The sequence below is a fragment of the Acanthisitta chloris genome, unplaced genomic scaffold, assembly GCF_000695815.1.
Source record: "Acanthisitta chloris isolate BGI_N310 unplaced genomic scaffold, ASM69581v1 scaffold9673, whole genome shotgun sequence".
NCBI lineage: Eukaryota > Metazoa > Chordata > Aves > Passeriformes > Acanthisittidae > Acanthisitta > Acanthisitta chloris.
Genome location: NW_008663207.1, coordinates 11,917 through 30,584, shown reverse-complemented (window position 1 = coordinate 30,584; position 18,668 = coordinate 11,917). Strand labels below are relative to the sequence as shown.

The 18,668-nt window shown below is 37.4% G+C and overlaps 1 protein-coding gene across 1 annotated transcript in view; it reads right to left on the bottom strand.

The window, feature by feature from the left end:
- The window catches only part of KIAA1468 (KIAA1468 ortholog), a 61,957-nt gene extending 44,201 nt beyond the window's left edge, over positions 1-17,756 (bottom strand). The window contains exons 1-8 of the mRNA XM_009070910.1: positions 17,720-17,756; positions 13,702-13,791; positions 5,634-5,705; positions 5,470-5,525; positions 5,246-5,359; positions 3,252-3,455; positions 3,071-3,162; positions 1,802-2,110 (exon numbers count right to left, since the gene is read on the bottom strand). Coding sequence (XP_009069158.1) covers positions 1,802-2,110; positions 3,071-3,162; positions 3,252-3,455; positions 5,246-5,359; positions 5,470-5,525; positions 5,634-5,705; positions 13,702-13,791; positions 17,720-17,756 — 974 coding nt within the window. The remainder of the gene's footprint in view (positions 1-1,801; positions 2,111-3,070; positions 3,163-3,251; positions 3,456-5,245; positions 5,360-5,469; positions 5,526-5,633; positions 5,706-13,701; positions 13,792-17,719) is intronic.
- Positions 17,757-18,668: the final 912 nt, after the last annotated feature.

Here is an 18,668-nt window from a genome sequence, read left to right as displayed (position 1 = left end):
TTCCCATCTGGGCAAGATTTATGCCAAAAATCCACTCCCTAGCTACAGTAGTAACAATCCTGCCTTTTCGTTAGAGTCTTAGTTTTTAAATCCCTCTTAATACATTCTGAATAAATTGTAGTAATTATCTTTTACAAATAACCACCCCTGCACTGAAATCAATAAATATCCAGCACTTCTACTGTGCTTCATCTCCTACAGATCTCAAAATACCTAACAAATAATATATCTTTTAGAGAACAAAATTAGTGTTATTACAAACCAACTGCTTAATCCAGGAAGAAAACTTAGTACTCGATATGAATCTATAAAACACTATCAAATATGGTTTTCTTTGACCCTTCATTGACATGTTAAGCCCAAAGCAGAGTACAAAAATAGCCACATATCACACATGCATTACTTATTTCTGCAGTGAACTGCATTTGAGAGAACCTCTGAAGTGAACTCAATGGGGACTCACAGCTTCTTTCAACTACTTTTCAAATAAATCCATGTGCAGTTATATTTAAAACAGCTCTGAGCAGCAAAACAAATGCTGTTCTTTTAGACACTACTATCCTAAATCCCACTGGAAATACTCAGTTCCTTTCTCACTCGGAGATTTAATCCTGTTTTGATATCCATCCTCACCATTCCTTTGGGGGATACCTCATCCTCAAACCATCAATCTAATATTCATGCACTTAATGCCTTCCAGCACTCCCAATTACTCTGATCAAAAAGAAACTTACAACAAGCCACAAATGAAAGTAGGCAGACAAGTTTATAGCAATTATGTACAGCAGCTGTAAGCTTTGATTGTTACGTAGTCTAGATATCCAGCTAGAATACGAAAGATTTTTTGAAGAAAATAAATCTGGAAAGTGTAAATGGAACCACTGACCATTTACCAGAAAAATATTAGCTGAGTTTTACTTTCCTGTTAAACACTAGTATATTAAGCTAAAAGCAGAAATCTCTTGTGAGACTCAAAAGTACTGCATTCAGAAATCCTTTCTCCTATCAATTCTGAAGTTAATCTATCATTGAAGAAGTGCCCCCTTCAGTGCAAGAAGCTCAGAAAATCCAGAGAAAGCAGGATACTTAGGGTTTATAAGAGAAGTTCATTACTAGCAGGGGTGAAAACTTTTTTTAATTACTCTTTTTCTTCTCCCCCCTACAGCTTGCACTGATTTTCCATCTGCATAGAATGCCACACAGATTTCTACTTGGCATTTTCAGACAGAAGATAATTCTAACAACACATTACTGTATCAACACCAGCAGAAGAACGCAAAGGGAAATGACAAAATACAAAGCAGAATGCTTGCCTGCTTCCCTAGAAACAGCAACAGTTCAGATCATAAGGTGATCTACTTGCATATCTTTGTCGAGTTGTACATACCCTCATTAAGTTTGTGGTCCGTGTTACTCCTGATGGCTACACAGTGGTTTATTTATCACTTAATGAACAAGATACTTCCTCTCTTCACTACAAAAAGACTTGCACAGATTGGAGAGGCTTTCTCAAGAACACTCAGACACACACAGTCTTGAAGTCATAACACAACATGAATACCCTATTTTAATTAAAAGAATTATAGCTACCCAGTGAAGGAAGACACCTCAAATTCAAAACTCAAAAAAGCAGAATGTCTTCAGATACCCTTTCGGATAACTAACATATACATAAGAATTGTACTGCTCTCTTAGGTCTTCTAAGGGAGTTGTACACATCTACATCTACTGCTAAGAAAATATCTATTCACTTTACAGGAACTTTTAATTACAGCACTCCAGCTTACAACGCATCACTAACCTATTAGGCTTATCAAAGTGGACTGCAGCTTTAGTTGATGGAGTACACAAGGACAGCTTCTCTGTCTCTTTACAGGGTACAGAATTTAGCATATCATCTTTAGAAGTCCTTGAATCCACTTCAGCTGATAAAGCAAGGCTTGGTTCCTCAGTGTTTCCACGTTTATTATCATTCTCAGAGCTCTTGATATCCAAGTACCGTCCATTGTCCTCTGAGACTGTGAGAGGCACTTGTTTCGAAGAAGGATGGGGAGCTACACCATAAACTGTTGACACAGCAAAGTTTTCATTCTTGAGAAAATCTATTTCACTGAAAAAGGAAAAGCAAAGAATGAAATATTTTGTAGCTTTCATGAGAATGCTGCTCACTGCAGCACAGAAATAAGGATAACATATTGAAGAGCTCAATATACTCGAGAGCTCCCTCTTGAATTCCAGTATAACAGAAATAACTTGTATCCCACAAGCTGTTCAAGTAAGCACCGGTTTCACTGAGATCTTTAGTCAATAATTAGTAGTAGGAAAAACATTGTGCTCTGAGTGAGTGAATCAATGAAACAAGTCAACAACAACAGTGTTATCCAGTTCTGACTGAAATCTGAGCTCTGAGACAAACTGTCACAGAGATGGAACTCCACCTGGGATGCAGAACTTAAAACACTATAGTGGTGAATTAATACATACTATCCCACCTGGCTTTGAGCTGGTGACTATGGAAGTCAATAAAGCCACTTTTAAATTGTGCACTTGCCCATATGCTGTGTTAGCACACCTCTTAAGAGGAATGATCCCCCATGGCTTACAAAACCATTTGTTTTGAACCAAACTTTTTAAGTATCTTTTTTGCTGCTATTAAAGATACTGTCATTTCTACTAGTCTTGCTCTGTAGAAAGAAAAAAATGTGTTGAAATCAGTCATTAAAATCAGCATCTTCTAATAGTGTTTGCAAGTTCTACACACCATGGTACTAAAGAGTGGCATAAAGCTAACTGAAGAGAAAACCTACATAAAACACATCAGAATTGAATCTTTTTTTCAAAGGAATAAATAAAGAAGCTACAGGGAAAGAACAAAACAGAGTAAAAAATTAAATTATGTACGTAATAAGAGGAAAATAGTTACCACGCATCAAAAAGGAAAGACTGCCCTGTCCTGAAGAATTCCTAGTCATTTTACACATATAAGTTGTATGCTTTCATATATGTGCTAAACAACATTGAGAAGTTATCCAACATTTATCAGCAGTCGAGCAGATTGATAAGTACATACCTCTCAAGTCTTTGGATTTGTTCCATCAAAGACCATTTCTCACTGTTTAACACACTAATTTGATCTTCTAATTTTTGCACTATTAAACATTGCTAAATACAAGATAGAAACAAAAGAGTTTAGTACAATAAAGATAAACAGTGCTGCAATTAGATGTAGCATTTCTTCTGTACAGTCTTACTTCTATTGACTGTGGTGCCGTTTCAAATACAGGAACAGTCCCAAGTATAGGAGTATCAGCCTCTAACTCGTCATCTTCTACACCAACTGATGCATCCACCACATCTCTTGTGGAAACATGATGGTTTCCAAAGTCACGGTAGAGTTGTAACAGGTCAGGAGGTTTTGGAATGTTCAATCCTACATCATCCCAAAGTTCAAAATCCTTCAAAGGAATAAAAGAAACTAAAACATACAATAGACTTCATTCTACTTTCGTTTCTCTTCCTCATTTGACTTCAGGTAGTAAAGAATAATCACATCAAGACTGTATTGTAGTAAAACAGATGAAAGCTTAAGTCAGAGAGCAAGAAACAATAGTAGAGAAAGGATCCACTTCACAGCTCAAAGCAGTTTCATCCTAAAAGGAGCTCGGTAACATACTAAGGTCAGGACCTTCCAAAACCACAGAGACTAAAATTTAATTTTTTTTCTAGGGCATGAACACTTTTTAGAATCAGAAATAACATTGCTCAAGTTCTAGCAGAAGCCAGTGCAGTTGACAGAAGGCTTTGTACTGACAGAGGTATTGGTTTTGTTTCCATTGTGTTTAAAAGTACAGCTGTAATTTCCCAGAAGCAGACAATCACAGAATTCCAAAATCATTTAGGTTGGAAAAGACCTCTGAGATCATCAAGTCCAACCTTTGACTGATCACCACCTTGTCAACAAGACCTTGGCCCTAAGTGCCACGTCCCGTCGTTTCTTGAACACTGCCAGGGATAGTGACTCCACCATCCCTCTGGGCAGTCCATTCCAATGTTCAACAACCCTTTTCATGAAGAAATCCTTCCTGATGTCCAAAACAGCTCAAGTAACTCTGCAGATGGCTGATGGTACATATTCTCAGTGAAATTTGACCATAACTGTGTCAATTGTGTGGTTACATATATCTATTTGAAGAAAATTACTTTCTAATAGAATTATGCCAATAAAGTAGAAAAAGATGCACTTTCTATATGTTAATTGCAGTATGTTTATATTTACTTTTTAGAATTAGTAATCTGGCTGCTTTTTTTTTCTACTTGTTCCACAACATAAAACATTTTCAGTTGAGAACAGATAAAAAGTTAGGATAAATTATTCATCTTTTCTCTTTTGGGGACTGTATTCTCACAAGTACTTGTATGAAACCTAGCACTGTTACACTCAAATCTTAGGTGGAGATGGAACAACCTCTTTGCTTTACAGATTAGGAAATGCAATGCAGGAAAAATATAGGAGGAACAGTTATAGATGGAAACACCAGTGAAGCTTAGTATTTAATTCTTCCAGCAATATTCCAGTTTTGTCACGAATATATACTGGGTGTTGATGTTACTGGGTGTTTTGTTTACCTGGAAACAGTCAGAATCTAATTAGAACCTTCCAAACATTTGAGGATATTTTTCCCATCAAATGAAGCCAATAGAGACATAAAACTGATCATCTTAGCTATGTTTGAAAAGATCTAAGATAACACCTTATTACTGAGAGCTTCTTCTGTGCCCCATTCAATGGGGACATGGGGTGACTAAGTATACTCATATATATGTCTAGGAGAAGACAACCAATGGATAAACTGTACATCCTGCTCAAATCAGTTGAGTATGATTTAAGAATCATAAGTATGATTTATGTTCAAGATTCAGATACTTAAGTTTAACTGAAAGCATGTCCCATCAGAACCCAGGAAAGTAAGTAAGTACCTGTAACTCACAGTACTTAATTTCTTTTCTCCCTTTAAGCACTGTCCCCTTCTTACAAATCTTGGGAAAATACTCCTCAAACTGCTGTGTTTTCAAATCATACTTCATATATAAAAATACTAACTAATCTACTTAACTCTTACAGTAGTCATATACATGAAGTGAACTACATGCACAAGACGTATTTAAATTCACCTGAGTTTATGACAAGATCAGAATATGGAACAGGTGTATTAAAAAACTAAAACAACCCACAAGCAAACTTTACCTGATCATGATTTTCATCTGAAAATGTTATTGATGTAAGCTTGTAACTATTCTTCAATAAAAATTCATTAACTAGGAAGTTTAGAGCTCTTTTCTCAAGAGGTCTGATTGGCTCCTGGAAAAAAAGAAAACAATGCACTACATCTTTGGTTCATCCTCCTTCCAACTACAGAAGCATATCCATCTTTAAGTCCATGCAAAGCTCAGTGATCACCAGCCACCTACCTGAATTTCAGGACTTGATTTATAATTTTTTCGTTCCTGCAAAGGAACTTCATTTTCTGGGGAAGAAAAAAAAGTCACTAAATTTTACTCTTTCAGAGAGGATGAGCTCAGCTACTTCTACATTGTTCAAAGTAGAGACTTAAGAAAAGGTTTATGTACACCACCTGCAGCCTGAGTCAGGTTGGCTCGAAGGGCCTGTATGGTCTCCTTGGCTTTCCGCAGTTCAAACTCCAGGACTGGACAGGGATTTGGATTAAACACACACAGGCATCCAACCAAGGCAAGGGAAACAAAAATAAAATATAAAAAGCAAGGATGGGTGTGAAAAAAAAGATACCGTTTGTATTAAACAGAAAGCATGCAATCTTCATGGAACTTATGAACACATGCAGCAGAGTTGGTCTGAAAGCAAACTGGTGAACGTTTTCCATAGTTTCATTAGCCTTAAGTTAGCTGCGTCAAAATTTCAAGCTGTCTGACAAGGACTCGCTGTAGGGTTTTGGGATCATATTTTGGAGCTGATAGTGTCAAACGTTTTGATTTCTTGGGGCAAGGGGAGTATGAGGGCAATCAGAGGACAGATATAAATGAAGCAAATATGTGCTTGAAGCAGACGAAGCTGTCTCCATGTAGCAAAGCTTAAACCATGAAGTGAATGTACTGTCCTACTGAGACTACAGATGTTTTTTATAAAAAATAAAGTAATACACTGAAATTGCAGTAGTTTGAGTGACAGATCTTGAAACATACTTGCAGAAAAATCTGATTTTAAACCTCTATTTAAAAGCCATGGGGTTTTAAGAATACCCTAGAGTTGATTAAGATTTTAAATTTAGTTGGACACATTGAAGAGATGCACAAGACCAAAAAAAAAAAAAAAACAAAAAATGCAGCTCTTCTACAGTATTTATAAAGAAGTTTGAAACAAAAAAAAAAAAGTCTTTGTTCCATTATTATTAAAAGTTTACAGTGATTCTATACAATGTTTTCAAAGTACAGAATTGGCTTTAGATGCAAAATTTAGATACATAATTCTAGCTGCTATTACCTAGTTCACCTTCTCACTCCCCTGGTCACTGTTACTGTTTCTCACGTTCCAACGTTTCCTCCAAAAAGGGCCAGTGGTGCTTTATTTGCACTGGGGTTTCATGTGTTTTGATGTTGAGGTCATACATGCATGGTGGCTTCAAATTTTAAAACCGGTGCCTTTGCCAAACATAGTAAATGTTCTTTTTGTAGCCATTTACAAGCTAAGTGATGCTACAGCATCTAAGGGAGTCTTATTCATGGTATTACCAGATAAATAAAGGCATTTCATTAATTCTCACATTAATCTACTCACACTTAAATACACACTTACCAGAAACAAGGTTTCTTATACTTAACTAGAAGAGGTGAGCACAGCACAGTTACCTCACTGAAGTGTTGGATAAACTATTCCAAATTGGTTAATGTCTACTTTATTCCCACGCAAAATTGATGAGATTTATAATCACTGCCTGGAAACAATTTACATGGCACTTTGAGATGTTTACACAGAGGACAATGCACGGTGGAAACACTGCATTGGCTCTTGCTTGTAAGAAATGCCATTGAAGGCTGCAAATAAAACAGTTTCATCTTTTGAGCATCTGTTACTAGGACTCTTTTGAACACGGAAATGATAATGGAAAAAAGATTCACTCAGTTTGCATTTATCCATAAAAACTGCAGGAGTAACTACAGTACACCACATTTGCTACATGAAATAACTTGTTTGATGCACAGAACTTTACTGCAGCAATACAAAAGCACAACTGAGGATAAAATGAATAAAATATGTAAAAATCTCTAGTATTCAGCAATGCTGATCTGCAAATACTTCTGTGCAACAAAGTTAGAAAATGCTCTCACAGTAAAATACCTGATTGTAGCACTTCCTTGCATTTGAGTTACTAATTCACAATTAAAATTCTAAGCAGTAAATTACTAATTTCTAGGTTTTTGAAAATTGTAAATAATCGAATTAAGCAATTTTTCTGATGGAAATGGCTATGCATTAACATTTTACTCTAGCAATATATTTTTAAAGACCAGAACAGTTGCAGATCAGGAGTGCCCTGCACTAGAATGATATAAATAATGAAAAAAGTTAGAAAAACAACACAAACTATAAAAAAAATCAGGAATCCCATTAAGGAAAATAGGAATAAGACATGTCTTAAGGCATAGAAAGCCAAAAAACTCATGTCAGACAAACCCATGTCAGACGGCAAGAATTAATTTTTAGTGAACTCTGATGATGCTGAAAATTCTAAGTCCTTAGGACTTCACCCCTTGAACCTCCAAAGTAAATTACTCTGCTGCATGTTTCTCTGTTACACAGTGGAAGATTCCGGACACAGTATATTTGAGAAGCTGTTGCTTCATAGCTATCACAACAGCCACATAATTCTACTACAACATAGCATTGTTACACTTGTACCTCATCTAGTCCTATTAATGTCACCATACAAACCTTGAGGCTTTCAAGTCAGTCACAAATTCAACTTTTATTAAGTTTGTTTTCTTTTTTTGTATATAAGCACAAATATTTGTAAATAGCAACAATTTCAATCAAATGCTAAACTATGATTAAAAGCTCTTTAGTTTAGAAATTACTCTGAAATGTGATCTGCCAAAATATGTAATGATTTTTACCTTGACACATGTACTAATGAAATCCCTATTTGTTGATTCTAGGACATTCTCTTAAATAAAAAGGCAACCTCTAACCCCTTTCTTGGTAACCAAGTACTGACTTTTAACATAAATCACCTGATCTCTTTCTTCCCCTCACAAAGCTGAGACACCTTACAGAGAAATTACATCTCCACCAGCATTGATAAAGCCAGCTAAAGTTTAACTTCATGCTTGGCTGAACTGATAACATGTAGAATTTGCATCACCTGGTAAAGGAGCTGAGACTCCCTAAGGATGATGTACCTAAGTGCTGCTGCAGACAGCCCAGAGAAGGGAAGAACCAAACCGATACTCTCCTACATCAGGAAAGCAGAGAAAGAAATTTAGAGCACTGAGGTTGGCTAACAAGGAAAGAGTATTTCTGAACAATCTGGTTTGCCTTTGGGGAGAGGGCGAAAAGAGTTCAAATTTAAATGGCTCTCTTGCTTCTTCCTCATAGAAAGAACTCTAATCGTTACACCGACCCCTGTGAAAAATGTATTTAGACTTCCTTAGAAGAGGCGAAACTTTCAAGCAAGCAATGAAGCAGTGGACCAACGTTTCCAGATTATCCATTTTTAAGTGTCCTGGTTTTCGTGCAACTCATCTAATACACTTTAAAAGAGAAGTGATGTCAAGAGTGGGTAGCTTGTCTGCTTAATTTAAAAATTTAGTTCTCAAGGGTCTTATTCTATTGACTCACATTTGTTAATGTTTTCTTAAGTCACCTACAAAGAACAATGTGCAATTTGGGATCGAACAAGCTGAGATCTACATGAACAGCAGCTGTCTTGGGCCAAGGCCGAAGAGTGGAAGAAATAAACAGTACTTCTAAAATTATTCAGCACTTGTTTTGTATAAGCAGTATTATTTCCAATTATTCTATAATTTTACATTCTACATATGAATTACCTAGTCAGACTTCAGCATACTTCACTATGAAGTTCTTCAGACAACAGCAGAAGGGTAGCTTTGTGTTGTGAAGCTATTACATGGCATTCAGACATTTTCTTCCTAAAGTAGGTTCTGCTCAAACGATCAAGGTCCTCTGGGCTTACCTAGCTTTCCTCAAACTTCCATACTGTTACAAGCTTTGTTGTTTGTTCCTTAACTGTCATGTCAAGTTCTTCCTCCTTGCAAAGTAAATGTAGAACTCCAGATGTCTTAAATGAAGCCCTCTAAAACATGCATGACATTCTGTTACATCTGATGGATTTGTGTACACATTTTGCATCAATCAGGAGAAATTTAACTTCTCTATCGTTAGCAATGAAGCCACCATCACAAACATCCTTCAGAACCTGAGGTTTCCCAATTCCCACTGTCCTGATACAAGTACACACAGTTGGTGTGAAACACTTCAGGACACTACACAAGTAAATCTGAACCAGGAACTTGTACTAGAGCAGAAGAGATGACTATCACACTACAAAAATTATGAGCAGCATAAGAGCTCAAGCTAACAGGGAATTTGTTACCACTCTAATAGTAGGAAGCCAACACTTGACTTCGTAGTCTCATTTAGTGTTTTTAACTTAGTGAGACAGGACCAGCTACAGAAAAGATCTCAACTACAGCAGACTTGTCTTCAGGTTCAACCCTTGCAGACGATCAGCCTGGAAAGAAACTAAAAAGGTTTGCAACTGCTTCACAGGGCTTAAGACAGGAAATGGGAAGACAAAGCCAGACCTGTTTCTGGATGAAGAAATTGCACACATAATGTTATCAAGTGATTGCTGTATTAGAGATGCCTTTTCTGTTTTTTTAGTTTTGTTTGTCTGTTGTGGTTTGGTTTTTTTAAAGATTTTCCTCTGATTTTTACTGTGCAAAAGCAATAGCACTTATTAAAAAAACACAAACAAAAAGGCTCTATGAGAAACAGAAACCATGAACCTAAGTCTAGATAAATGAAATTCTCAAAATGATCAAGTGGTTTTTGAACTTGTCTCTTCCCTTCTAATCCTGACAAGGACAGCATTTTATTCCACTAATCAGAGATATCTAGTCTAGCCAGAAATCAATGCTAATACAGGGAGATCTGAGAACACTAATGACTGAAATGGAGTTTGGCTATGAGAATTAATTTTGTCATCACTGAGAACACAGCATGTGTTTTTACAGTTATCAGATTCTCAGAACAGCAGATGCCAAAGGCAGGTTAGCAGCAACAAAGACTTTGAATTATGGAAAGTAGGGGGTTTAGATCATAACACACTTGTGCACACAGTCAATTCAAGATGTGGCAGAAGATTCAGTGCCTTAGACTGAATGTCAGATGACCTATTTAAACCAAATGCTGTGGCTATTTAACTTCAAGTTAGGTGTACTTATTCCACAGGAAGGTAACAGGTTTTTCTGTTCTCTGGTCGTTTTACAAAAATGAGTATTTGGAGGAGGTTTACCAACCCTATTAAATCCTTCAGTACTGAGTTTATCTTAGCACCAAGGGTTTCAAGCACTTACTACATGAGTTGAGATTCAAGATTTAGCAGTATTAGAGAGTAAGTTGTTTCCATCTAGTGAATTGCAAAGCTGTAAGTATATTTTTTTAAACTCTTAGTGGATTACAAATACATTATCCAAATTGTTACATGGCTCTCATTTTCATTAAATTCAGGCAGCTAAGAAAGAAAATTGATGTTTTCTAAATTGCAGTTAGTTTTGTCATGCTTGTCCACATCCTGACTGGCTTTTGTGACTTGGATCTTTCCAGTTAAGCTAATGATAATATTATAGAAGAGACTCAACTTCCTTTGATCAGATTCCCCAAGTATAAAGGTCCTACCAACTCTTCAAACATGTTCACTTTTAGGCCAAATTTTTATTTTAATGCCAGATGGAATGAACTGGACTAACAGATCTGAAATATTGAAACCAATTTCAAACAAGAGTCTATCTAGGTATTTCCAGGAATTTAGGGATAGGTAAAATAAATAATATGGCAGCTAAGTCTAACGCTATCATAAAGGGAAAATGGAAATGGCAGCTTGAGATGATATATATGCACATTTGTTGATTTGGGGCTTTCTACCACTGGCAAGATTAAAACCATTTGTGAACCAGGTATGTTTAACTTCAGTTTAAAATCTTTCTGACTTGGAATCAGTTTACCAGTTTCATTTAGTGACTGATGTGCATTTATTTCCTATCTTTCATTTCCATTGGGAATTGATATGGGAATGTGTTCTGTCCAAACAGCAAAAACCAAAGATAGCAGCATGAGAAAGGCATTTACAAAAAGGCATTTCAAACCTCACTCTGTGAATTATCTAAAGGAAAATATGACTATTAGATCATGGCCTCAAGCTTTCACAACAGATTACAATTTTATCTCCTAAGCATCAAAGCTCTTCTCTGAAAAGAAAGAATTTGAGGGGAAAAAAATGAGCAGGATGGACTTCCAGTTATGTTTCAAAGTGAATTTGCAGCTAAGAACTACTTCAAAAGCAGAAGTTATAAGCCAGAGTTTGTTCAAAGAAGGAACTGGATATGCAAAGTTCTTGAAACCTCTACTGACATAATTTTTTCATGTGCAAATTAAATACTTATCAGTTTTCTGAAGTTTATTGCTCAGGAAGATGACCTGAAACAGAACTGAGCCAAAGTATTTTAAGCAATTATGACTGAACCAGAATTTTAAGGAGAAAGGATATTTGGGAAAACTTTGAGTCTTTACAAACATCCAGAAAGAATATCCAATCTTGCTTTGTTCACGTTCTTATGTCTCCTTTTAACAACTCTGAAAAACATCTCCAAAGGAACACAGAAATGTAATGCAAACATCCTGCCATATAATTTCCTTGTCAATTACATATGATAGCAGTCAATCAACATAAAAAATGCTGATCTATTTTAGGATTTACTTAATTAAATATTTATTTTTAAGATATACTCATTTTGTGCTGGAAATAATATTTTACCATTAATGTCCCATCAGAAGATTAATGGTTCTACTGGATGTCAATTCTGACTGGTCTTTACTTTCTATAGGCATTTCTAATCCATTTCAGTTACTAAAGACAGCTCCAAGCAAAGATCAAGTTCTCTCAGTGAAACTACTGCCAAGAAACACTGATTAAAATCAGGAAAAATCTACCAAGATGATGAAAAAGAAAAATTGGGAATTTGCTTGTTTCTTCCTTGCATTCCTAGGACACAATTCACAAATACTTGGGTTCCTTAAATACATTTTGTTTGTAAGATTAGCTGTGTATTTACAACTACTGCCTCCTTGAAAAGGAGTATGTATATTGAAAAAGAGAGTAACTAGACAGTAATAAGAATCTGGAAGTTTCCATATAACTTGAAGAATATTAAGTCCCTATGGTTGTAGACCAGAGAACCAAAATACCTGCATTTGCTTCCTGTTCATCAGTTTAATACAGTCCTTAAATTCAGCAACACTAGCTGGATAGGAAAAATGAGATTTTCCCACCCACTTTTGTTTCATCTCTGGTTCAATTCTGGTTTCCACTTCAGACTGACAGAGATGAAATCTCAGAATCAAGACACTTTACAGAACTATGTTTCACTAGCCTTTTTGTTGCTTAAGAACGTTACAGTGCTTCTGCTAGGAAGTGTGGTAGTTCAGAGTAGAGACAAGAACATGGAACAGAGACATAGCAGCTTGCATCATTTTGTGTTTCCTAAGGCTTAACTATATGAGCAAAAGTCACAGCATGGACAACCTTCACGTGCTCATGATATTAAACAGGACTAATTGTCAAGAAGTAAAGAGATTTCTGTAGCAGTTTCTAGAGAGTTTTAATGAGTGTCTCTGTAGAAGCTGTGAATAATTCAGTATCTGAACTCAGAAAAAAACCCTGATCTAGACAAGCACAGCTCACATGCAAAAGAGATTACTAAAATAATTTCAAACATAAGAGAAGGTTCTGCCTTTGGGGAGAAAATAGATCCTGAAATGAAAAGTGCCACAGGCTCCTAAATTCAGAATAAGAGGCAAAAAGTCACTTCTTTAAACCAATCTCATACAGTCAAGGAAACAAATGGGAGAGGAAAAAAAAGCACTATCGTTAAGATTTGCAACAAAGAAGATCCATGGAACTGAGTAAACCCCAAATTTTCTCTGGGTTTGGAACTACTTATTTGATCTACATGAAAGCTGTATTTGAGAGAGAACTTGCAATAAATCCTTACATCAGGAAGCTGTCACCCATGTAGTAGTCACAGACTACTACGTAGAATATTTCAGCACATGTTTCAGCTAAACAGTAGCAGTCAGTAAGCAATATCAAGACACTGTTCTATGGTCAAAAACTGGGCACAATTTTCAAGTACACTGCTTGTTTCTACCCCAGTGACATCTGGAGTCATACAGAAGTACACCTGCCTGAATATTTACAGTGATTATAGTAGAAGTGTCTAAAACATGATGATATCATCAAGTGACTAGTTAAACTACCACAGTCAAGTCTTGTCATCTGCAGACATGCTCACTTAAATACACTTATGCTAGAAACAACAAGTCAGTGAAATTAACATTCTATCATTCCTAAAACACAAAAAACTTACCTGCTACTCTTTCGTCTGTTTCCCTATTGCCATCGTCAGAGTATCTTGCAAAATCTAAGGAATCAAGAGTACTGATGCTTCCAGCACGATCTTAAGGGGGAAAAGAAAAAGGTATCAGAAGAAATTCTGAGGAGTTGTCTGTCTTTGATAAAGTCAAAGCATCTTCTCATTTCAGAAGCTGTAAAATGAAGGCTTAGTAAGTGTTCTGCAAGACCGAAGTTTTACTTTTTCTAAAAGTCTCTAAGTAAACAGCACATCAGTAAGTTTGAAAAAAAATAAGTAAATACAGCATTGCAGCAAGTTCCCCCTAAAAGGTGGCATTGCTACCGTGTCCACAGCAGATGAGGAGCAGTGCAGTGAGCACTCTCCCTCATCCACAAGATTCAGGAACTTTCCTTTGGACATGCAGGTGAAAAGGCACAAAAAACCAAACACATGCAAACTGTTGTGCAACAAGTTTCAAGCAATTTTGTTCCCATTTTACAGAAACCTGTAACTACCCCGAATATGCTACTTCCTTTTCCCATTTCTAATATATTAAGGCACCTTAACATGACCAAATACTTTTCTATTTATCTCCTGATCCAGCCATTAACTTTGGGACATACCCACTTAATCAACATCTATTAAGGAAAGCATTACCTAACAAAAGCAAAGCAAGTACAGATCATGTTATTCCGGGTTTAATATTCACATTCTAGAATTCTTAGAAAAACCCTAAATTAAGAAATTCAGTAACCAGCACAAGGTTTTGATCTGACCTTGACATTTCTCATTTCAAGGGAAGGGGGGTCTGAGGAGGGAAATATCAACCAAAATGCAGTTTTGATAATTTCAAGTCTGTTGAAGCACATATTCACCTTTTTATTAGAAAAATGCAAAAATTACTCAGTAACAAAACTCAAAATAAACTGAACATGTTCTTAACACAACTGAACACGCAAAGATTATATTAAGTACCTTAGTATCTGCCTGTCCTTTTGAAATTAATTTCTATGTAGCACTTAAGAAATTATTTTAATTACATTAGAGCTGTTGTCACATTAACAAAGAACAAACTCCATAGAGCTGTCAAAAAACCTCCTAGCTGTCAGTGGAAATAGAAGCAATTTCATCACTTGTCAGTCAAATTCTGTCGTGACTCACATCACCAAGTATCTAACCACTCCTCCCATTTTGCATTATGTAAAAAAAACCAAAAAACAACCCAACCAAAAACCCCCAAACCACCAAAGAAAATTTATTAATGAGTTCCTTTTGTTTGTGCCTAAGTTGTCCTGTAAGGTCTTGTGACATCCTCTCCACAGACAGATGAGCACTGGACCGAAATAAGAACACCTAGATTGAGACTGATTAAAGCATCTACACTGAAAAGCTACAGAGAATACTAAATTTGCCAACTCGAGCTGAGTTACAAGCAGTACCAAAACTAAAGTGCCTGGCAACCCTAACTTGTCTGTTCCATGGACATGAAGTATATGATAGCATACAGTTTATATTTAAGCACGGGTTTTCTCCTATTACTATGCTTTCTCACCCAAACAATGAAACAAACTGTTGCTCCTCAGTGAGTCTCTATTCCATAATTGGTTTTAAACCCCATTGTTCACATGCAGGCTCAGGTCTTATCTACTCCATTTTTTCCAGACATTAGTCTGATTTAATAATTCTCTCTAGGCTGTTCTATAGCACTTAGCAGCACAGTACAAAGTCTTTTTTTGACAGCATCTTTGCAAAATGGACTGCTGTGAAAATAAAGCAGTGGGGAACCACATTCAGAGTGGTTACATTCAAAAGCAAACATGAGTTTTGCATGCACAGTGTGAAAATTTATGTAGTTGACTTTTCAAAACACCCAAACACCCTGATCAGTGCACACTGCTCTGATTTATTTCATCGGGGGCTGCAAGATCATTATTTGAAATCAAATTCAAGACCTGAGTTAATGAAACAGACAACATTTAAACAGCAATCCCAATGAAAAGCTGATGTTTAGGAACAGAAGAACCAGTCTCACATGGCATCACTATGGCAAAACCAGAAATGCAACTGTTTCCTCCTGCAGTCTTGCCATGTTCACAGATCAATTTTATAACACCACAGAACCAATATTCACATTTTCAGGTAAAGTTAACCACATCACAATTAATGAAGCAGCCAAAGCTGTAAGCAACACAACACTTTTTTCATGTAACTAGTGGCCCACTGTAGAGGCAAAGACTCTCCCCTGATTATTGATAAAACAACTCCAGCCATAAAGCACAAACTTATTGGTCAAAGCAGCCAGAAATCTCTAGAAAAAAAACCAAACAAAAACAGTTGCCTAGAAAAAAAGCAAGTGGTAATCAATCTTTGTCAGGATGTACACAACAGAAGAGATCATTTGAGACTATACCAGTAGCTGTGAACCCAGTAATTCACAGTGTCAACCAGTTCTACAACCTTAATGGTCCTACAGAAACTAAACACCAAAAGGTTATATGATTTTAACACCCAGAAACTGCCTTAAGCATCACATCTACATGCACAGCAGCAGTTTGTAGTGTTGAAACTTGTACATTCACCATTTAGACTTTATCACTATAGTGTTCACAGTAACAGCAAACATCTGACATCATGCAGACTGGCATTCTAAAGACACACAGATAGCTAGGTTCAGTTTGATTAAACCAAATGAGGATCTGCTAAGAACTCCAGCCTCATGGCCTGTCTCCTGCGCCCATTATTTCACTTTCCCAGTATTGCTGATCCTCCTTCCTATCACCAATGCACACACCCCAGTTACCATGATTCCCCATGCATGCTGCCAATTTGGGTGCTAGAAGTCATTATGTTCAGTGTTCAATGTGAAGATAAGGTTTAAAATGAGAAGTGTCTTTATATATTGCATTGGTGGAACCTGAATCTACACAGAGAACTATCTACAGCTATACAAATAAAAGGTGCAAGACATCAAACAGTGACAACTGTATACACATACAGGCTGAACAGTATCTTCTCAATTGAGTGTCTCGGTAGATGATACATATTGCAGAATTTCAAGCTGGGAAATTATAGCTTCCATAAGGCAACTCAAACTAAATGTATATGTAACACTATCTTATAATGCAGCAAGACTTTTAGCACTACTTTGCTATAGGACACCACCTTTAAAATATTTGGTGTGGCTACAGAAGTGGTTCTTGAGGCCGAGAAGCCACCAGTGCTGAAGCACTTCAGCTGAGACACCTCAGGGCTCTGCAGGCATCAAAGAACCACCAGTGCTAAGGTTATATAGACCCTGCCAAGCCCCAGTACAGGGAAAGTCCAGTCACAGCCACTGCTGCTATGCCATAGCTCCCACTGAAGCAGGCGTTTCAAGCAGCAGGAAAGGAAGCGATGAAGGCGCAGCTCCCTCTTCCTTCAGTGCTGGTGCAGCTACTTGTTTCTGCTGTCCACCACCACCAGGCTGGGTCAGGTCCAAATGGCAGCTCCTCCTCCTCACCCTCACACTGCGAAGCTGGTAGTGCCACACAGCCCTTGCCTGCCCCAAGGCAGAGCAGCTGTGGAGCCCGGGCTCAGGAAACATTGCGCAGCTGCTTCTTCCAAGTGCCATGGCAGCACTAGTGACCTGGATCTTGCCCTGCTGAAACGAGGCAAGATGAATTCTGGAGCTGTAATTGCACAACATAATAAAGTGTCTCAAGGAAGAGCCAAGCACTGCACAGGAACTTACCACAGTGGATTTACACAGCAAAGAGGGATTTCTGGTAGAGCCTACCAAGGCATGAGCCACGGGAGAACAAGGTGAGAAGAGAAAGCCAAACAAGACAGGTAAGAGAAAATATCACTCAGGCCTGGCAGATATATCATTATCAGCAGAGTCATGGCACACAGGCACTGCCTGGCAGGGCAGTGCTAAATACTGCCCAAAGCTGAACAGCGACAGACCTGCCCCTCCCTTCACCTACCTAAAATGTCACCATGGGGGTAACTATCTGTTGCCTCATTCCTTACCACTGCCTTTGTAGACAGTCACCAGCCATCACTGGTTCATCTCCTAAGACTAACGCCATCGTCCAGAAAACCATGGAACAACATCCTCTAACCCAAAATTTTACACTTCCATAAAGGATGGACCTGCTCAGCAAAGGATTATAAGGTGGAAAAGGTACTTCCCTGCTGGCAATGCAACAGCCTCACTTGCCAGGAAACGGGCAGGGCTGTTTGAAGGAGAGGAATCAGCAAGGGAAGGGCTGTGCTCAGTCACGTAGCTCACCTGAGGAATGTGAAACATCACCATGTTTCTGAAGCACAAGTAGCTGTACTCCAGTACATTGAGTGAAGTATTTCAACTACAGCATTCAGAAGAGAACTACTTACTGAACTGAAAGGGGAAAATAAAAATTAACACCACCCATTTTTCAGAAGAAAACATATGCAGTCGCTTTATTCTTTTAATAAAAAATTTAAATCTTCAGTTTAAGCTATTTGACAAAGAATATCAAAGGAGGCTCTTGCAGGGGGAAACTGCTGAAAAGGAGAAGTACACTTTGGCTGATTTCTGTTTATTTTCCAGAAAGAAACCCAATACGACACAGCAGCAGGAAGCCATTTTGCTGCCTTGATAGATGCATTCTTACCCATACAGTCTCCTGTGCATGGATTTTAGGCTTCTTTCTTTAGTATTCTGAATTAAAACACTTTTTAACCAGAAATTCCTTTCTGCTAAAACCATTCCCAGTGAATAATGAAAAATAATTGCTGTCAGCTGAGCATTTCAGAAACATTAAAGCAGCATAATGAGAACAGTTCTGACAAGTAGGTATAAACAGCTGCAGAACATGGGTCATCTCAATATGAAACAACAGAGTGCCACAGGTGCATAGAGAACAAGTGAAATAGGCTTAGGCCTGTCATAGTTCATACTTATGAAGTACCAGGAGACAGATTGGGATAGAGCCTGTGTAGAGCTTGTCTCAAGCTTA